This window comes from Lontra canadensis, unplaced genomic scaffold (genome assembly GCF_010015895.1).
Source record: "Lontra canadensis isolate GAN:19392208 unplaced genomic scaffold, GSC_riverotter_1.0 scaffold107, whole genome shotgun sequence".
Lineage (NCBI taxonomy): Eukaryota > Metazoa > Chordata > Mammalia > Carnivora > Mustelidae > Lontra > Lontra canadensis.
Window position 1 is genome coordinate 1,437,571 of NW_022631101.1, and position 20,954 is coordinate 1,458,524.

The window sequence follows — 20,954 nt, forward strand, 5'->3', positions numbered from 1 at the left end:
AAAGCCCCCAGCAATGTCCAGATAGCCTTTGGGAGGAGGTGATGGAAGAAGGTTGCCCGCATCGCTACCACTCGCATCCCGGAATTTAAAGACAAGGCGGCGCCTGGCTGCCGCGGAGGCTGGGCAGTGTAGTCTCCAGCTGGCCAGCGATCCGCACAGCTGAACCTCTGTCACCGTCCCTGGGCTAAGAGAGGGTGGCAGGCCGTGAGGGACGGCTAGGAGTCTGTCCCCAGTGGGAACAGTGGGTGGCCTACCCTTCCTCTGCCGTCTCTGACCGCTGATGTCTTCCCGCCCCAGTTGCCATCTACCTTGGGATCAAACGGAAACCGCCCCCCGGCTACTCCGATTCCCCTGGAGTGTGAAGCTGACCAGCTCACGCCCGCCTGAGGCCCTGATGGCAGCTCTGCGCCAGGCCACCGCGGCCGCCCGCTGCCGCTGCCGCCAGCCACAGCCGTTCCTGCTGGCCTGCCTGCACGGGGGTGCGGGCGGGCCCGAGCCCCTGTCCCACTTCGAAGTGGAGGTCTGCCAGCTGCCCCGGCCGGGACTGCGGGGAGTTCTCTTCCGCCGAGTGGCGGGCACCGCCCTGGCCTTCCGCACCCTCGTCACCCGCATCTCCAACGACCTCGAGCTCTGAGCCACCACGGCCCGGGTCCCCTCCTCATCTTCTCCCTCGTCCCCTTCACCTCCACAGCACGGAGAGGGGTCAGGGAGGGGCGTCTCCCTCTGTCATCACCTCGGTTCCCGCGAATTCAACGTGGGGACAGAGACTGTCCCTCATGCTGTTCTCCGGGGCCACTGGGCATGAGAGAAGAGTGAGGGGCTAAGCGAGGGTAGCTGGCTCCTTCCTGGAGCCTCCAGCCGGCCCTATCCCCCCTCACCGTACCAGGGGGGCACCCCGGGAGACTTTGGGAGCAGGGCAGGGGAAGAAAGGGAAACTGAGGAAACTCTTCCATCCCTGCCCCACCCCCACCCCCGAGAGCTCAAGAATTAGGCCTTGGGCGGGGGCAGGAAGAGTTGCTGAGCCTAAAGACTGGAGAATGGGGGGGCTGGGAGTGGGAGTCAGAGAGGCAGATCCCTTCCCCTCCCCTCACCTCATGCTCGAACCCCACCCCCTCCTTCCCGCCCCAGGCTGGCGCGGGGCACTTTGTACAAATCCTTGTAAATACCCCCACACCCTCCCCTCTGCAGAGATCTCTCGAGGAGCTGCCGCTGTCACCTCCGGTTTTTAAGTTATTACACCCCCCTCCTCTTGTCAGCCCCCTCACCTGCAGCCTGTCCCCCAATAAATTTAGGAGAGTCCCCCTCCCCCACGCTGACCCTGGGCTTTTCCTTCCCTGCCCTCACCTGCGAGTGAGAGGAGGAGGAGATGGTGTGTGACTTTGGGCCAGTGGTTCCTCCTTTCTGAGCCTCGGTTTTCTCAGCTGCAGAATGGGTGTAGTGGGGGTGTGAGGGTCAAGGATGACGGTGGAGGAGGGCAGGACAGAACTCGGCCTCATCCACGAGGCCCCCAGTTCCTATATCGGTCCCCCATTCATCCAGTCACGTGCCCACCCACATGTTATACCAGACTCTAAGCCACTTCTTACTCCAGTAGTACATTTATTCAATAAACAGTCATTGACCTGTGCCTACTCCGTGCCAGGCCCAGTGCTGGACACGGAGACACATGGAGCCCCTGTCTGGCTGGTATGGGTTCGGACACAAAACATGAGAGAAACCATTGCTTTGCGGAGCCCAGAAGATAGTGGGAGGGGAGCTGGGGAAATGATGCTGGAGTTGGGCTTTGAAAGATGAGTAGGAGTTGACCGGGTTTTGGGTATGTCTGGGCAAAAGTCTGGGGATAGGAGCGCATGACAGACCTTCAGAGAACTGTGGGTAATTTCCATGTGGCTGCTATCTTGGGGGTGGTGAAGAATTAGCAAGAGAAATGCTGTATTAGGACTCATAATCCATCTATACTTAAGCAAAAACATTATTCATTCATGTTCCTTAGTAGTGTGGGGTGCCTGACTTCAGGTATGGCTGAATCCAGGCAGCCAGCCATCTCATCTTGGCTTTTTTCAGTGTGATTTGAATAGTTTTAGGCAGTAGTTTCACCAGACACTCCCTGATGGCAGGGATGACCCCAGCAGGTCCAACTGCTCCTCCCTTTCCCTAGTTTCTGCACCAGAAAGTTCCTCATTGCCAACTTTTGGCAAAAGTCCCAAGACGGACCCTTATTGGCGCAGAGAAGTCATGTGACCATCCCTGACCCAGCCACTGGTGCTCAGAAGCAGCCAGACCCCTGCCTAGAGCTGGTAGTAGAGGGGCTCCTCAGAGGAAAGTCAAGGTGTCCTTAGCCAGAGGAAGGAAACAGAAGCTCAACAGAGCAAAGCAGTAGAGGGCGGGGGTTGCTCACACAGGGCCTCGTAGGCCAAAGGGCCAAAGTGAGCGAGCTGGGCTTTCATCCAAGGGCACTAGGGAGCCATGGAGGGTTGTATGTAGGGAAGAGGCTTAGCATGCTGTGTTTCAAATGCCCACTTGGGACATGGTACGGTCAACCCGTGTCTTGTGTTCTTCCTGGGGCTGATAGCAAAGTCAAATGAGAAATGAAGAGTGGTAGAAACTGAGTGGTCACTGTTGAAAAATTCAGGGTTTGGGGCAGAACCGCAGTACTGTCTTATGAGTGAGGCCAGAATAGGGCTCTGCTGAAAGGTGTTTCTGTTGAGTCAGGTGGCGGGCACCAACCAACTCTGGAAATCTCAATCCCTAAGGGCTTCTTGTGTGCCCAGCCCTGTGCTGGGGATGTAGTGCTGGCCAGAGCAGCCCCAGTCCTGCCCTCCAGGGGGCCCAGCTGGATTTAGTTCCATCAGTGATGATCCAAAGTGGGGAGGGCTGAGGGGGGCGGGGCAGAGGCTGGGGAAGTCCAGGAGAGTGCCTGTCCCAGTCAGGGAGGGCTTCCTGGAAGAGGAACAGCCCAGCTGCCACTGGGAGAATATGAACAGCTAGCTAGACATGGCGGTTAGGGGGCTTGTGTTCTAGGCAGACGGAACAGCTTGTACGATGCCTGGGAAGCAGGAGAGCGAGAGTACAGCAAATGGCATAAAATTCGCAGTGAGTAGAGTCTCTGGGAGAGATGAAGCTGAGATGCTGGCAGGGCCCTGAAGGTCGTGGAGAGGGGCCCGGGCTTTCTTCCAAGGACACTGGGGAGCCATGGCGAGGTTGTAAACAAGGGAGAGGCAGGGACAGGTTTATGCTGCGAAGGGAGGGAAGGAGACAGGTCAGGAGAGTAGGGAGGAGGTCCGAGAAGGACAGAAGTGGGAAGAGAAGGGGCACATTTAAGGCTTATGAGGCAAGATGGGCAGGACAGGCATGGTTCCTGATGGTCAGATTTGGCTCCAACAGTCCCACTGGAGGGCCTGTGGTCTGTGTGGCCTCGAGGGTGGGGTGGGGGAGTGGAGCTGGGGTTAGTGACACAATTTTCACTTGGGGCAGTGTTGTAAAGGACATCCTGACATCTGAGAGGTCTAGTCTTTCCTAGCCTTCCCATTTCGGTACTCTCTCTGGGAACGCTTGGGGACATCCCCTGGCCTCAGTTTCCCCTCTGTAAAACAGAGCACATCTCTTGATCTCTAAGGGCCCTTTACCTGGGTGACTTCAGGTTTGAAAAAGTGCCTCCTCCAGGTCCCTGGGGCTCCGCCTTCCACTTACTCCACCTCACATTTCCTTCTGAAACCCTGGTCTCTTTCTGAGGCCAAGAGGCTGCTCAGGCGGATGGAGGCCTCAAGGTATTGGGTCGAGTAGAGGTGATTGATGTGGCCAACACCCAATACGTGTTCAGATGCTTCCCGACTGCCCTTACCTGCCCCTCCCCACCTGCTTCCTAAGACCCAGCTTTTCAAGGCTCTTCAAAGGCGGATCCCTCAAGACTTCAAGGGAACGCTCTGAGCCAAGCCCCAGCCCTGGGGGCGGTGGGGGTTGGGGGGTGGGGAGGAGCATGGGCAAAGATGTTAAGGTGGGAATCGAGGGTGTAAGGAGCAAGAGTCTAGAGAGGAATAATGGGGAAGGAACTGGAAAGATGAGTCTTCAGCGAGTGGTGCGCATTTCAGAAGCACAAACCATAGGAGCGCGTTCTAGGAGATGTGGGGAGCGATGGCAGGTTCAGGAGCAACGAAAAGGAAGTTTAAAGAAGTGGTCGCCGCTGTCGAGGGATGAAGTGAGAACACACAGGAGGAGGCCCGCGACGGATAGAATGAGGTATATGTGATGAGATGTACGGTAGGTCTCACACTGGAGTCCCAGGGGCCAAATTCAAGTCTCAGACGTTTGGTTTGGCTTACGTTTCTCCCCCATGGGCACCCTGTGTTTGAGATCTGAGTATGCGTGATGGGGAGCTCAGTTGGGAAGGGGGCCGCACGACTCTGGGTCTCACATTTCCTCAAAACCGTATCGGTTTTGAATTAGACTGTTCACTAACTTTGCCTCATTTTAGAGATGGGATAAAACAGGACTGGGGAGGGCAAGGGGCTTCTTCGAGGTCGCGCAGCGGCCAACGGCAAACGTCCCTCCTCCTGCTGCTCAGTAACTCTCGCACAGAAGTTAGGGCCACCATTGCTTTTATTTGTTGTTTTGGGTGTAGAAAAAACAGGAGCTCCAGATGGGTCGGCGAGCCCTGGGTTAGCCAGAGGTCCTGGTGGTGGGCGGAGCTCTGGGAAAAGGAGGGGAAGGTGTGAGGAGGTTCCTCATTGGCCAGAACTCAGAGGCCGAAGCCCATTCGTTGGAACTCCGGTTGGGAATGGAATTCCGAGATGGTTGGATAGAGCCCCCAGGTGGCCTAACCCCTCTAGTGGAGCTGGGGGGTGGGGCTGGGCGGACCCCCGACAGGCGGAGTCCTCCCTTTGGCTGGGGCTCCAGCAGTCGGCGGCTAGCAGCCCCGACGCCTATTTCTGGGCGGGGATCATGTCGTCGATGGACTGGCCCTTTTCCAGCTTCTTCTCCATCTCCACCATGAGCTTCACACCGTCCACCACCAGTTGCACCTGTTCGACTTCGGACGAGCCCAGCCGATCCGCGTTGGATACGTCGAACACTGAGCCCACAGCAGCTGTGTCCACACCGCCTGCAGGAGCAGAAGGCAGGGGCATAAGCAGGGAGCAGAGGTGCAGGACTGGGGCCCAGGATGCGGCCCCCGTGCCAGCGGAGAAGGCCGAACGTACTGGGCGCCTACTGTGTAACCGGTTACGCACATTGAGTCTCCTAAATGTCCATTCGTGGGCTCACGTCTCTGGCTAATTTAGATACCTTTCCCCTCAACCATCCAACATGAAAACATAGCCCTGCGCCTAAGAGCGAGTTCCGGAGCCCGGCCGTCTGGGGTTGAACCCTGACCGTCCTCTCCTTTACACACGGGAAACCGAGGGCCCTAGGGGGCAGGGGACATCCACAATGTCATGACGTCCTATCGATTCCTATGAGACAAAGCGTGCTGACGCCCATTTACAGAGGAAGAAACTGAGGCCCACCGAGGGGTACCCCTGGTCCCCCCAGAAACCGCGTGGGTGCCCCGCCTCCCCTTCCGCACAGGGCCCGCCCCCGACGCCGTGGCGCGCGGAGGCAGAGCCGCACCTGTGCCGCGCTTCTGCAGGCGCAGACGGGTGAGAATCTCCTCGAACTTGGGGTGCTTGCTCAGGTGCGCCAGCTTGACATGCACGCCTCCACGCAGCCCGGTGCCCAGGTTGGACGGGCAGGTGAGCACGTAGCCCAGGTGCTCGTTCCACATGAAGGGGTGGCCGGCTTTCTTGAAGATCTCCTCAATCTGAGGTAAGGGGAGAGGACTGGGGTCAGCGCCAGCGGGCGCCCCCAAATACACCGGCAACCGCGACGGGGTTGGGAGGAAGACGGGGTGAGGACGTGGGTGGGGGTGGGGTTGGGAAACTGCCAGCGCTGAGCTTCTGAAGGGAAGGGCCGGACCACCCAGGTGATGCAAGATGCCGAGGGGGCTGGGCTTGAGGACTCTTCCGAGGCGCGTTCTTAGGGGCGGGGCTTGCGCATAGGGTGGAGCCGGGTTGCCCCGGGGGGCGGAGTCTTGAGAAGCGGGCGGGGCGTTCAAGGTCGGGGCGTCCTAGGTCCGCAGCGAGTGGCAGGCTACCCACCTTCTGCAGCCCCACGCAGAAGCGGCGGAAAACCTCCTTCATGTTGCCCCCCTTCTCCATGGAGATGACTCGGAGGTGATCCTCCTCGTTCACCCACACCAGGAAGCTCTTGTTGTCATTGTGCCTAGTGTGGGGCAAGAAGAGGCCAGGGCATCAGCTCCGCGTGGCCACCCCACTCCCGGCCTCTCGAAAACACCCCCACCGCTAGGGGGCAGCGGGCCGGAGGAGTTTTGGGTGGTGGCACCCTTCCTCAAAGTCGCAGAAGCTTTATCCCCGTAGACCCGAACGTCATCGGATCTGAGGAATCGCCAATCTAATTAGGATCAAAGGTTTTTAGGGTCTTAAGTCTGAACAGCATTAAATTACAGATGCTTAGAATCTCAGAATCTTTGAAGAACAGAAGCTGGGAGTCTGAATTGACAAATCTTGGAAATCCTACCTCTGGTCTCAGGGACCAACCTTGCCTTCACCTTGTGACATATCAGAAACAGAGGCTTAGAGCCATAAAACATTTAGATCTGGAAATGTCTGAAACCACGGAATCACAGAACCTGGAATTAGTGGAATCTGAGAACCTAAAAATACTGAAAATCTTGGAACCTTAGAATCATCCCATCTGTGTATCTTGGAACTCAGACTCTCCAAATCATCTGAGACCTAAGTTTTCAAAACCTTTGGAAATCTTTCGCTATCAGAATTGGGGATTCAAAGGTTCATAGAAAGAAACTATAAGCAACCGTAAAAGATAAAACTAATAGCCAATGTTGGGCACTTACTATATCCCAGACACCATTTTCATTAGTGCTCTCCATGTTACAGATGGGGAAACCAGGGCAGAGAAATGTTAAAATAATGTGCCCAAGATCACACAGGGGTGGAAGGCAAGGTCAGTTTTCTGGGTATGCCTGGAAACATCGTCATTTTTATGGTGTTGGCTTTGGTAGAGGAATGGGGAGGCTGGTGGAGGGGACCTCACCAGATGCCACGGGCGTCGGGCCAGTCCCGGGCCATGCCAGAGGCCAGCAGCAGTGGGGACACGGGCTTGTCGAACAGGAAGTGATCGTCAATGAGTTGCTGCTGCTCCTGCTCGGTCATGCTCTTCAGAGGGTAGTACTTCCCCTTGAACTCGCCTGTCAGGCTGTTGAGGGCTAAGGGGGGCCACACAAGGGAGTAGTCAGCAGCCTGCCCACCACAGCCTGGGCGCGGAGACTGGGGGCTTGGTCCTGTGGATGTGCTAATGGCGTCTGAACACTAGGGCGAAACCCAGATTTTGCATAGATTCTCCCCTTCCTTGACCTTCACATCCCATCCACCTGTGACCAACCGTGTGCTGAAGCCTGTCCAGTTGGCCAACAAGATGGACAGTCAACATGTTAGGAATTTGGGAAGCCGTCAGTAAAAATTACTATAAAATAGCATATGTAGGGGCGCCTGGGTGGCTCAGTGGGTTAAGCCTCTGCCTTTGGCTCAGGTCATGATCTCAGGGTCCTGGGATCGAGCCCCGAATCAGGCTCCCTGCTCAGCGGGGAGTCTGCTTCTCCCTCTGACCCTCCTCACTCTCATGCTCTCTTGCTCTCTCTCCCTCTCTCATTCTCTCTCTCTAATAAAAAACTAAAATCTTAAAAAAAAAAAAAATTTATCTAGGGGCACCTGGCTGCCTCAGTCGGTAGAACACACAACCCTTGATGTCAGGGTCGTGAGTTTGAGCCCCACGTTGGGCGGAAAGCCTACTTAAATAATAATAATAATAATAATAATAATAATAATTTATGTAAACTTCCAGTTAAATAAATTATATTTTAAAACAAGTAATAGGGGGCATCTGAGTGGCTCAGTCAGTTAAACATCTGACTCTTGATTTCAGCTCAGGTCGTGATCTCAGGGTTGTGAGATCAAGCCCTGCATTGGGCTCTGTGCTGGGTGTGGAGCCTGCTTAAGATTCTCTCTCCCTGGGGCACCTGGGTAGCTCGGTGGGTTAAGGCTTCTGCCTTTGGCTCAGGTCATGATCCCAGGGTCCTGGGATCGAGCCCCAAGTCGGTCTCTCCGCTCGGCAGGGAGCCTGCTTCCTCTTCTCTCTCTCTGCCTACTTGTGATCTGTCTGTCAAAAAAAAAAAAAAAAAAGATTCTCTCTCCCTCTGCCCCTCCTCTCTCTCTCTCTAAAAATAAGTAAATAAAGTTTTTAAACAACCCACAGGTAGTAAATATTCAAAATGGTTACTTCCTAATTATTTTATTGCATCTTTATTATCTACATTCTTGAAGATTTTTCGTCCCTATCTGATGATGGGAATCCCATGTACCGAGGTGCATCTCTTCCCATCTCTCTGTGACATCATGTTCATAGCTTAAAATTGGCCATGGGAGGAGAATTTACACCTTGGAAACTGGCAGTCGGTGCAAATTGGGGCTGGTTTTTTGGTTTGGTTGGTTGGGGTTTTTTTGTTTGTTTTTGTCTTTGTTTTGCAAGCTGGGTGTTAAACATTTACTAGAACAAGGCGCTTGAAAGGCCTAATGATTCTACCGCTCAAACCTACCCATTCTTTTTCTACTTTCTACTTTCTTTTTCTTTCTACTTTCTTTTTCCACTGCCTACCCTTCACCCCAGAGCCCGGACCACTGTGGTTGCCCCCTTACGGTCTCTCTGCTCCTACCTCTGCCCACAGTCTGTTCCCCACTCAACAGCCAGAGGACTCCGTGAAATTCTGTGGACTTACTCTTCTCACCATCCTCCCAAGGTGCCCATCTCCCTCAGAGTCAAAGCCAAAGCCCTCCAGATGGCCCACAAGGCTCTGCACAGCCTGGCCACCCATATCCCTCTGAACACATCTCCTCCCCTGGTCCACTCAGCTCCAGCCACACTATCCCACCTCAGGGCCTTTGCTCTTGCCACTCCACCTGCCTGGAATTCTTCAGGTTCCTTCTTGTCAATCAGGTCTCAACCCCTCCTTCCTTCCTTCCTTCCTTCCTTCCTTCCTTCCTTCCTTTCTTTCTTTCTTTCTAAGATTTAATTTATTTATTTGAGAGAATGAGAGAGAGAGAGAGAGCAGGAGAGGAAGTCATGTTCAGAGGGAGAAGCAGACTCCCTGCTGAGCAGGTAGCCCTATGCGGGACTCAATCCTGGGACTCCAGGATCACGACCTGAGCCAAAGGCAGTCGCTTAACCAACTGAGCCGCCCAGGCATCCCTCAACCTTTCCTTTCTAGGAGAGCTCCTCCCAGTCATGCCGAGATGCACCTTTGTTTTTTGGCTACATGGTATGTTGGAATTCATCATTCTTTTGTTGGTTTCTGTGATTCCTCTTATCTCCCCACCAGGCTGACAGCTCTGTGAGAGCTGTGACCTTGTCCATCTTATTCATCACGGGAGCCCCAGCTCCCTACGCAGGACGATAACAACCGTAAATGATTGCTGGCTGGCTGGCTGGCTGGAAGAATGGAGGTCAGGACCCCGATACCACTGAGGGTCTGCCTGGTTGTGCGCTGGGTGCCTTGTCAGCGTCCCCTGGCTTCCACCAGGGGTAATGCTGCCGGCCGTCACTCATCCAGCACCTATGACTTACCAAACTCTTTCCATGGAGAAGCAGAGCCAGAGCTGGGTGGCCCCAAGGGTGGGCAGGGTGGGGGTTCTCACCTTCCACGGAGAGTTTCTCCACGGCCCGGCGCTCGCCCCGGGAGCAGTGGGGAGGCAGGGTGTAGCCCTTGATGCTGCGGCCCGTGCGGACGCGGCTGCTGAGTACATAGTTGGGGTCCAAGTCGTCTCCACCCTGGAGGGCAGGAGGGTGGTCAGGGATGGGCATGCTCCCAGTTCTAACTCTCTGCTACTTGCTTTGGCTCCTTCTTGTCCCCAGGTTTCTCCCACCGCCACCCAGATTCTGCCTCTCCCCCTCTGTCTCTCTCTCCATCTTTTGCCCAGCTCCTCATCTGTCCCTCTTTTTTCCCTCCATACATCTCTTTCCCCATCTTTGTCCCCTCTTCCTGTTTCTCTTCATCTCCTTCCCTGTCTCTCCTCCCATCTGATTCTCCTTGCTCTGTCCTTGGTCTCTCTGTCTTCTGTGCCTCGCTGTCCCTCTTTCCCTCCCCTCTGTCTCTGTTTCTCTGAATGCTCCTTCCCACCTGCGTCCTTCTCTCTCTCTCCCCTGTCCCTCCCCTGGCCTGGGGGCAGCTGACCTTGAGGTTCTCGTGGTTGAGGTCGGTCTTGTGCTTGTCAGTGGGTTTGTAACCCCCATGCCGGTCTTGGATGATGGGGTCAAAGAGATCCTTGAACACCTGGTAGGACTCCTCGTCACCGGCCACACAGCCCACGGTCATGATGAAGGGGTGACCTGGGGGTTCAGGGTGAGGTCAGAGGTGCTTGTCCCCAGCAAGGAAGGCCCGGGCTCCTGAGTCCAGTGTAGACTGTATGTGCATGTGCGTGTGTGTGTGTGTCTTGGCAGGTCCTCATTCAAGACCTCTGGGTCAGAACTACAGAGGATGAGGGTTGGTTGGACAGAGAGGGAAGGCTGGGAGAGGTCAAGGGAATATCTGGGCTGAGGAAAAGGTGCTGGAGGCAGGGCAAAGGAGAAAGTCTTAGGGGCCCAGTTATAAATTACCAAAAATATTACCACTTCAGAGTCCCCAAATCACGGACTCTTCCTTCACTGAAAAACTTTCAGAAACATATTAGACTATCGGCTCCCACGGATAATAAGAGACTTGAAAGACCCTCGTATTCCCAGGTGGGGAAACAGAGGCCCAGAGAGAGGGGGCATCACTCCTCAATCACACAATGAGTTGGAGGCTAGAACCCGCCTCAGGGCTCTGGTGTCCTTGGAGAAAGAACCAGGGCACCAATGACATCCCCTGCCAGACCCTGAGTGTGTGCTTTGTCCCCACCACTGCTCCAAGCCCTGTAGGTGTGCTGACTCCTTTGTTTTCATGACGTGGGTGCCCATTTTTCAGATGTGGAAACTGAGGCCCCCGGGAGACGGAATGATTTCTTCATATCTTACTTGTGCGTTTGCGAGGGGTTGGCCACGCGCTGGGGCCCGTCCCGAGCCCTTCATACATGTAGCCTTATTTGTTTCTCACAACAGCCCCTCGAGCATGGCCCCCATCTTCCAGACGGGAAAACGGAGGCCCGGGGAGGTGGGACCAAGGCATGGCAGGCAGCCTCTGGAGCCCCCACCCCACCTGAGTCCCTGTCCACACTCCAGCAAGGAGGCTCACCTGGGTTGTCCACACCGGTCTGGATGACATCGTCCAGGGTGAAGCCGGATGGAGTCTCCTTGTCCCGCAGCTTCTTGTAGAGCTCCGGGGTCAGCACCTTGGCCATGTGGTTGTTGTGCTTGCTGAGGTCGGGGTACTCCTCCTCAGGCTTGTAATTCAGCTTGAACTTGTTGTGGGTGTTACCGAACGGCATGGTGGCGGTGTGGGGGGCCTAGTGGGCAGGGGCAGGTTGCCAGGGGGAAGGTTAACTCGCCTCCAGCAGTGGCCAACAAGGGAACAGAGCAAGGCTTTGGGGTCAGACCCAGTCCTGACTCAGGTGCTGTGTGACTTGGAACAAGAAGGATCTTGTCTCTGAGCCCCTGTGACTTGACGGGATGCATGGGGACTCTGGGTCAGATCCAGCTCTGCCACATACAAGAAGCTGTGTGACCTTGGGTACTCAGCTTAACCTCTCTGTGCCTCAGATTACTCATGCGTACAGTGGGGGTCACAGGAGCCCTCATCTCAGGGGCTTAAAGGAGTTCGTGTACATTAAGTGCTTGGGATAGTCCTGGCACACAATAAGCAATATTTTGCTTAGCTATTATTATGATTATTGTTGCTATTATTTTAAAGGTCTGTGTGAGGAGCTGGGGAGAAGGTGGCTGAGAATGAGTGTGTGAGCAGAGAAGGGACATTCTCTCCACGAAGCTTCTGCTTAGGGGATGAGGAGCAGGGCAGAAGGGAAGGCTGGGTGGCCAGACCCTCTCTTCACTGGCAGTCTCTGGCAGGCCTTAGTTGAGAAGGAAAGCCCAGCCTCCGGGGTCATCAGAGCTGGGTTTGAATCCTGCCTGTGCCAAATCCCCTGCTGTGGGACCCCAAGCCAGGTGCTCAGCCTCTCTGAGCCTCTTTTGCTTAGAAACTGAGCCTGGCCCCGGGGGTTGCCAAGAGGAGTCTTCTGGCGCATTGACGCGGCAGGCTGCGCACACGTCCTCACTCGGAGCTGGGTCTTGCTACCTCGAGGGGTGGTTGCCGTGACAGTTATTATTACAGTTATTATTATTATTATTATTAATTCATAAGACCCAGGAAGGAGGAGGAGGGATGCTTCAGTGGTGGTGGTGGTGGTGGTGGTGGTGGGAGTTGGAGCTCGCTGGCAGCTCCAGGGACAGGAAGCAGGTAGAATGGTAGAAAGGAAATTGGGGGGCAGGGTGAGCTGAAGCCTTAGGCATCAGGCTGGGGCAGATGGAATTCATGAGAAGAAAGATCGTTGGAGCTACTCTCCAGGGCTGGGGATTATTTATAGAATCTGGCTGTTCCTCCTCCCCTCCCCAGCTGCTGTCCCCCCCACACACCCCCCTCACATTCCTGGGGCTCCATTTGCACCAAGTCAGCAGCCTGGAGACAGGTGGGCCGGAGTGGCCAGGAGGACATGCATCGAGGCCTCCAGGTTCAACAGCTTCCAGCCCAGAAACCCCCAGCCTGCAAGGGGCACATTCGCAGAGGGTGCTGAGGCAAGCTGGGGGAGCCCCAGAGCCACACACACACTCGTCATCCATAACCCCCCAGATCACACCATAAATAGAGTCACACACCCGCTTCCAAGCCCGGGGACACACCCAGGAGACAGGCAGCCATGCAGGTGCCACAGAAAGTCAGATGCAAGGTCACAACTCCGTGTGGGAACAACTGGGGACACACAGAATTGCAAATGCAGTGACCCTGCAGACAGATGACAGACAGACCCCTCCCACCGGGCTTCCAGCACCCAGCGCTGGGGACAAGCCATCACAAACACAGGCCCAGTCGGAAGCCCCATGCAGGGGAGACAGCTGGCAGCTGCTGAAACTCCTTTTGTCTCCAAGATCCCTCCCCATGACCTCATGCCACAGACCAGGGGTCTCACAGGTGGAGGGGACTCCCACACGCACGGTCAACCTTCCCACCCACTGACCCGCCTGCATGGAGGAGGATATGGGGCAGACTCCTGGGACCAGATCAGCTGCGGGTCCCATGGGGGCTCCAGTCTGTACCCACCCTGACTCCTACCCACGACAGTACCTGGCTGGGCTGTGCGGAAAGGGGCTGTCTGTATCCCGGAGGCGACACTGACCCAAAGGAAGGGCCCGCAGCCCCGGCCTTATATAGGGGGGCCGGGCTGTGCTACTGGCTGGGAGGGGCTGCCCCCAGGGAAGGGAACCGAAGGGCAGCTGAGCCTCTCACCTCCCTGCCTGGGAACCGTGCCCACCCTGAACCCAGGCATGCCTCGTGCCCAGCCCCATGGCCTTGTATGGGCTGCTGCAGGGGCTGAGCCCAGCCCCCTTTCCCCCATCAAGTTGATTCCCCCACCAAGTGCTGAGTCCGGCTGGCAGGGACTGCTGGCCCCCCGCCCAGGACACAAGACCCTGGTAGGGGACGTCCCAGGCACGTAGAAACCACTCCACGAGGCCACCAGACCCTCCTAGGCTGGCCAGGCCTCTCCTCAGCCCCCAGTGGCCTTGACCTGGATAAACAGCAGGTCCTGAGCCCCGCCCCTGGGGAAACCTTGCAATAGTCCCACTACTGGGGAGCTCTTGGCCAAAGCCCAGGACAGAACGCAGAAGAGTGGGACCCTAGAAGCCGGTGTTTGGATGCACTTTCCTCCTCCGGAGCGAGTGGGAGGGAAATGGAGGGTTGCCGGAGCTGGGAGATTCAAACTCAAGGCCAGGGCTGGAGGTGGTGGTCGCCCTCCCCACTCCAGTCGGGCCGGGGGCTGACGCGGGGAGACTTCCCCGGGGGGAGGGGGCAGGGAGGGACTCATTCTGGAAGGGCGCTTATTTTCAGAGGGCACTTCGCTGTCGCCTTTGCGAAGACCTAGACCCGAGGTGCTAGGGCTGGTTGTGGGGGAGGCAGGGACAGGTGTTGCGGGGGTGGGGTCGCCACGTGTCCGGGTTAATTATAACCAGGCGTGTCGGGTGTCCCCGGCCTCGCCTCCTTACAAGGGCAGCCGCGGTCCAGGGAGGGCTCCCCCGCCCGCAGCGGAAGGGGGCTGGGCGGCCGCTCGGGTGAGAGCAGAGCACCGGCAGGACTACCTACTCGCGCACCTCCAGATCCGAGCGGAGCAGGAGCTCTCCACGGGGGACCGGGACCTCAGGGGCTGAAGAGGGCATTCTGTGCAGGCGGGGACGGGGACGGCTAGAGGAAGCCGTTTCCTCTGCCTGGGAGGCGCCGAGATTGCAGGGCAAGCCGGGAGAGTCCAGGGCGCCGGAAGAGTCCAGGGAGCGCCCAGGATTACCACCAAGAAAAGACCAGCTTTTTCCCTCTGGGGTTCCTCTCTCCTCTCTGGTCTCTCCCATTTCCGCATTTCTTCCCAGTCAATTGGGGACTGATCTAGGGTAGGGGGGCCCTCTCTGCCTTTCCCCAGATTGCTGGTGGGGAGGAGGTGCTTAGAAAACTTCTCCTTGGGGCCCAGCCCCTGATATCTCCACCCACTGTCCCTACGCACCAAGGTCAGAGTGGCAAAGTTCTCCTTTGTGTCTAGGGAAACCGAGGCTCAGAGAACTAAAAGGAACTAGACTAGAATAGAGAGGCATGTATAATTTCAACAATTATTTTATTTTTTTTAAATATATTTTGTTTATGTGTGAGAGAGAGCGAGAGAGAGCGCGCACAAGCAGGGGGAGGGGTGGGGAGGAGAGGGAGAAGCAGGTTCCCCGCTGGGCAGGGAGCCCAACTCAGGGCTGCTGCATTCCAGGACTCTGGGATAGTGACCTGAGCCAAAGGCAGAGGCTTAACCGACTGAACCACCCAGGTGCCCCAACAACTCTTTATTGAGCACTTATGGGGGACACAGCAGAAAACAAGACAGTTGGAGGTGACACTGGAGTGAGTAAAAACACATAAATATGTGCTGTCATGGTGGGGTCAACAGGGCTTTGGCAGAAAATCAAAGAGTAAGGGGTCCCCCTACCCAGGCCTCTCAGGAGAGTGAAATCTGAGCGGAGACCCAAGGGAGAGGTAAGAGCCAGCCGTGTGAGGATCTGGAAGGGAAACAGCAGGTGCAAAGGCCCTGAGGTGGGAGTGGCTCGGCAAACCTGAGCAACAGGGAAGAAGCTGGAAGGCTGGAGCAGATGGGGGAGAGCAGAGAGTGGGAGGAAGACGATGAGGGATAGGAGGTGACCTGTAAGACCACGAAGGAGTTTCTATCCCACTGCAAATGGATGGGAGCCCCTAAGGGCTGTGAGCAGGGGAGACAGGATCCAGCTCAGCCCACCCCTCTGGAGCCCGCATAACCACTCATGGGGACATTTGACATTCCTTTTGGCCATAGAGCATAGGAAGCACTTCCTGTGTTTGGGGAGTTTCCCACCCTATGACAGTCTCCTTTAAAGAAGCCAAAAAGGACAGAAACTCAGTTTTCCAGAATCCCTTACAGCAATATTCCAGTCATGTTGACCTGGGCTGAGGGGCCCAAACACTCCAGCAGAACCTTGGGTCATGAGCTCTACTCCTTTATCTTCTTTGAGTCTCATAGAAACAGTTGGTCTCGGGGAGCCAAGACCCTCATAGTGTATGTTCATTCCAACCCCCAACCCTCCAAAGCCATCCGTCTGTAAGGCCTGTTCATCCTTCCTCCTGCCCTAGCTCAAGACCTCCTCCACATTCCCCTTCTGCCCTAGACTCCTCTCTGGTCTGACCCAGTCTGTCTCCTCCCACCTATTTCCTACATTTCTGACCACTCCTGCTAGAACCTGCTATGGCTCCCCAGTGCCCTCAGGATAAATGAGTATTTGTTGACTAAGAAAATAACAGTAGCCTTATCAATTGGAAACCCCTCTACCCAGCTTATGCAGAAAGGTCCTTACTACCAGATACTAGGTGCTTACAAAATCACTGAAAGTGTTGAAGGAGCATGCTCTGGGGCTAGGTCACCAGGAACATCTCTTGCCCCTAGAACCACGCTCCCTTTGGACAGTTGGACATGCCAGAAAGAGGTTAGCATGGACGGCGAGAGGCCACTCCAGTCTCCACCTTGACCGTTAAGTATTATGAAGCACTCCCATATGTCAAGTACAATGCTAAGTGCTTTACATATATTAATTCATTGAACACTGCCAACGATAAAGCTCAGAAAGATAAAATGACCTGCCCAAGGTGATGCAGCAGGAAAGGGATGAGCTAGGACTCAAAGTGGCACAGGGCTGCCAAGAGTGGGTTCAGGCTTTGGTGAAGACAATTTACAGGCCTCTCAGCAAAGTCATATTGTCATCCCAGAGTCCCTTTCAAGATGGGTCTCCAGGCCCTGATAATTTGTACCTCCTTCCCCATGACCCCTTCATCACCTTGGCTTTCTGCTTCAGGGCTCAAGACCTTATGTGTATTAAACAGTTTACTTCCCCAGCAGTCCTCTGAGGCGGGTACTGCAAATTTTACAGATCAGAAAAGTGAAGCCCAGAGAGGTCAAATCACTTGCCCAAAGTCACACAGCTGGGAAACAACAGAACCAGACCGGATCACATAGTTAGTCCCTGAGTTTGTATTTCTCATCCCTCCCCAATCCTACTTCTTCCTGCTGAAGTCCCATTTTACAGATGATGGATGCTGAGGCTCAAAGAGGCAAGGAGTTGCCCAAGGTGACAGGCAGTATTCTAGAATTTCAGAGTCTGTATTCTTTTTACCTCCAGACCCTGGTGTTACAGAGCAACCTTGCTCCCAAACCCTCCCTTTTATCCACCGCCTCCCCCTGTCCCTGCCCCTCCCCTAGGCATGAGGCTGCCCCCTGCAGGAGAGACCCTGGGAGGCAGCACTCCACCCTCAGGGCCCATCACCCCAGAATGCTCTCCCCACCCAACCTCAAAATTCCTCTCCCAATCCTGGCAGTCCATGATGCCAACTCATTCAAGGAAGACAAATTATAAATCAAAGCCAGCCCCAGAACTGGAGGACCAGAGAGCTAGAGTGTTAAGGACCTGTCCACTCCTTTTTCCCCAAGAGCAAGCCCACTGCAGACCTGTAATCAACTGGATGTCACTGCCCCCTCCCCAATGGTGATGGTGACTGTGAGAAGATAGGCAAATGATATAGTCTTTCATGACTCCCCTCCAACCTCACTCCAGTCCCTCCAAATTGATCTTTATCAGCATAGCTATACATTTTCCTCTAGGTGTTGCTTTAGCTGCATCTTAATCTCTTAATGTTGGTGTTGGGTTGTTTCTCCATTCAATTATTTCAAATTCATCCTTTGTTTTGAAAATGTTCTATTTGGAGTGTATGGATGGTCACATTTCTTAATATTTTAGTCTCTTGGGGGCATCTGACTGGCTCAGTCAGTTAAGCATCCGATTCTTGGTTTCAGCTCAGGTCATGATCTCAGGGTTGTGAAATTGAGCCCCACATCAGGCTCTGCTGTGGAGCCTGCTTGAGATTCTCTCTCTCTCCCTCTGCCCCTCCCTGCCCCACCATATACTCTGTCTCTCTCTTTAAAAAAAAAAAAAAAAAAAAAGTCTTTTAAATTATTTACCTCTTTATTGAGGAATAACTTACATATCATAAAGTGCCCTAATCTTAAGATGAATGACCTTTTATGTATGTACAACTGAGTAAGCAGCACCAAGACTGAACACTCCAAAAAGCTCTCTCATTCCCTTCTCTTTTCCAGTGGAACCACTATCCTGCCTTTTAACACCATAGTTGAGCATTGCCTGTTTTTGAACTTCATAGAAATACAATTGTACAGGATATCTTCTCTTTTGTTGGATTTCTTTTGCTCGACGGTCTGTCCAGACTCATTCATGTTGTCAAATGCAACAATAGATTATTTTTTGGTGGATTTTGTTACATAATAGTTTGGTTATTGGTCATTTCTAAATAGTTTCTGATTTCTCGTATGATTTCTTCTTTGTCTTATGATGGCTTTAAAAAAATCTTTTTACTGGGGTGTCTGGGTGGCTCAGTGGATTAAGTGTCTGCCTTCAGCTCAGGTCATGATCCCAGGGTCCTGGGATCAAGCCCCACATGGGGCTCCCTGCTCAGTGGGGAGTCAGCTTCTCCCTCTGTCTCTGCAGCTCCCCCTGCTTGTTCTCTCTCTCTCTCTCTCTGTCAAATAAATAAATAGGGGCACCTGGGCAGCTCAGTGGGTTAAGCTTCTGCCTTCAGCTCGGGTCATGATCTCAGGGTCCTGGGATCAAATCCTGTGTCAGGCTCTCTGCTCAGTGGGGAGCCTGCTTCCCCACTTCTCTCTCTCCGCCTGCCTCTCTGCCTACTTGTGATCTCTCTCTCTGTCAAATAAGTAAATAAAGTCTTAAAAAAATTGTGTATATATATATATATATATATTTTTTTTTTTAAAGAATTAGGCTAATGGGGCACCTGGGTGGCTCAGTGGGTTAAATCCTCTGCCTTCGGCTCAGGTCATGATCCCAGAATCCTGGAATCGAGACCCGAGGTTGCGGGGGGGGAGGGGGGCTTCTGCTCATCAGGGAGCCTGCTTCCTTATTCTCTCTACCTGCCTTTCTGCCTACTTGTGATCTCTGTCAAATAAATAAATAAAAATCTTAAAAAAAAAGAATTAGACTAATCTATAGATACTGCTTTGGAACAATTGCCAGGTGTCTTAGTCCATTCGGGCTGCTATAATACAGACTGGATGGCTTATAGAAAACAAATTTTTTGCTCATAGTTCTAGAGGCTGGAAGTTCCAGATCAGGGTGCCAGGCTGGTCAAGCAAAAGACCTCTTCCAGAACACTGACTTCTTGTACCCTCACATCTGAGGAGTGATGAGGAAAGTCTGTGGAGCCTCTTTTTTTTTTTTTTTTAAGATTTATTTATTTTTATTTGAGAGAGAGGGAAGGGAGAGAATCCCAAATAGGCCCCTCCCCTCTTGAGCAGGGAGCCTGATAAAGGGCTCAGTCTCACAACCCTAAGATCATGACCTGAGCTGAAATTAAGAGTTGGATTCTTAACCAACAGAGCCAACCAGGAAATTATATAAGACTAATGAGTCACAGGGGTGCCTGGGTGGCTCAGTGGTTTAAGCGTCTGCCTTCTGCACAGGTCGTGATCCCAGAGTCCTGGGATCGAGCCCTGCATCGGGCTCCCTGCTCAGCAGGAAGCCTGCTTCTCCCTCTCCCACTTCCCCTGCTTGTGTTCCCTCTCTCGCTGTGTCTCTTTCTGTCAAATAAATAAATAAAATCTTTAAAAAAAAAAAGACTAATGAGTCACAGACCTGTACCCCTGAAATCAATAATACATTATATGTTAATTAATTGAATTGAAATTTTAAAAATCCAGAAAAAAAAAAAAAGAGTTGGACGCTTAACGGACTGAGCCACCCAGGCTAGGCTGGGTGCTGGTCTGATTCAAACTGAATTTTGCTCAAATAAACCCTTACAATGTGTTTTAAGCCTCAGTTCTTTTTTTTTTTTTTTTTTTTTTTGTTTCACAGAGAGAGAGCACAAGCCGAGGGTGCAGCAGGCAGAGAGAGAGGGAAAAGCAGGTTCCCCACTGAGCAGGGAGCCAGATGTGGGACTCAATCCCAGGACCCTGAAATCATGACCTGAGCTGAAGGCAGATGCTTAATTGACTGAGCCTCCCAGGCGTCCCCTCAAGGTTCTTTTTGAACATTGTTGGGTGTGGGCAGAAGAGAGGCAGCCACACAAGGGAAGCCTTTCTCATGCCTGAGTCAATCCTGAAAGGAAACATTCTCAGCTTCTGAAGATCTAGGGTCAGACCTGGCAGGACCTTGGCTCTGCCATTGGCCAAAGCAAGTCACATGACCACACCTGAAGTCAAAGCCATCATTCAGCCTACCAGCCCCCCTTAAGCTTCTTTTTATTTGTGTTTTTCTGAAATGGGCACTCACGCTCACGCATACATATACAATTCATATCCGTGAAATATTTCTGGAAGGACGTTAGAAACTGGTAATCATGTTTCCTTCTGGAAAGGGTGTCTGGGGATCAAGGAGAGACAAAGACCTACTTTTCAGTCCACAGTCTCTTGTTCTCTGTGAATATAATTTCTGATAGTTCTTAACTTTTTATAGTGAAAAGAAAGTGATGAGCTTTTAAAAAACCATGGCCAAGAGGGGCACCCAGCTGGCTCAGTGGGTAGAACATACAATTCTTGATCTCAGGATTGTCTCAGGATTGTAAGTCTGAGCCCTACATTGGGTGCAAGGATTACTTAAAAATAAAATCTAAAAAAAAAAAAATCACAAAAATAAATAAAAACTATGGCCAGGAGGTGAAGAGAAAAGCCCCCAACTCATCTACCCATTTTTCTGACATGGCAAACTGAGGCCTTCAGTGATAGGATTGGGGTGTTGTTGAGTGCCTTCTTGGTGATGGTCTTGGGCAATGGAGTTCTCCTTTGAGCCTCAGCGTCCTCATCTTTAGATGGGGCTAGTAATAATGCCTACCTCAAAAAAATTAAAAACAAAAACAAAAAATAATAATGCCCACCTCTGGGGGTGGCTGTATGGATTCAGGGGTTTTGCTAATCCTTGGCTGTGTGATCTTGGACAAGTCACCTGGCCTCTCTGTGCCCTATATGGTTGCTGTACATTCACGGAGTTAATTTACAAGCCTTAGCATAGGGCCCACCCTGGGTAAGAACTCAGAACCCCCAGCCCTCACTGGTGTTGTGCAAAAGTCCTTGGCA

At 53.5% G+C, this 20,954-nt stretch overlaps 2 protein-coding genes across 3 annotated transcripts in view; one reads left to right on the plus strand and one right to left on the minus strand.

Annotated features, from left to right (window-relative positions):
* The window catches only part of MARK4 (microtubule affinity regulating kinase 4), a 28,148-nt gene extending 26,485 nt beyond the window's left edge, over positions 1–1,663 (plus strand). The window contains exon 17 of one of the 2 annotated variants that reach the window (XM_032838948.1): positions 298–1,663. In XM_032838948.1, coding sequence (XP_032694839.1) covers positions 298–634 — 337 coding nt within the window. In that variant the 3' untranslated portion in view covers positions 635–1,663. The remainder of the gene's footprint in view (positions 1–297) is intronic. The other variant, XM_032838949.1, reaches the window with a different exon arrangement.
* Positions 1,664–4,844: 3,181 nt separating this feature from the next.
* CKM (creatine kinase, M-type) lies at positions 4,845–13,506 on the minus strand. The gene is made up of 8 exons (XM_032838882.1): positions 13,376–13,506; positions 11,336–11,546; positions 10,298–10,452; positions 9,762–9,894; positions 7,108–7,279; positions 6,132–6,255; positions 5,605–5,794; positions 4,845–5,098 (listed from the first exon to the last, which is right to left on the minus strand). Exons 2-8 carry the CDS (start codon positions 11,526–11,528, stop codon positions 4,920–4,922), a joined length of 1,146 nt encoding a protein of 381 aa, XP_032694773.1. The 5' UTR covers positions 11,529–11,546; positions 13,376–13,506; the 3' UTR covers positions 4,845–4,919.
* Positions 13,507–20,954: the final 7,448 nt, after the last annotated feature.

Bases quoted from the DNA above. Each gene is read 5' to 3' on its own strand.
- CKM (XM_032838882.1), bottom strand. From the start codon at position 11,528: ATGCCGTTCGGTAACACCCACAACAAGTTCAAGCTGAATTACAAGCCT. The intron at 9,895-10,297 runs GTCAGCTGCCCC...CCTGCCCTCCAG, and splicing joins TCAACCACGAGAACCTCAAG to GGTGGAGACGACTTGGACCC. The intron at 7,280-9,761 runs GTGAGAACCCCC...GGCCCCCCTTAG, and splicing joins GGAGAAACTCTCCGTGGAAG to CCCTCAACAGCCTGACAGGC.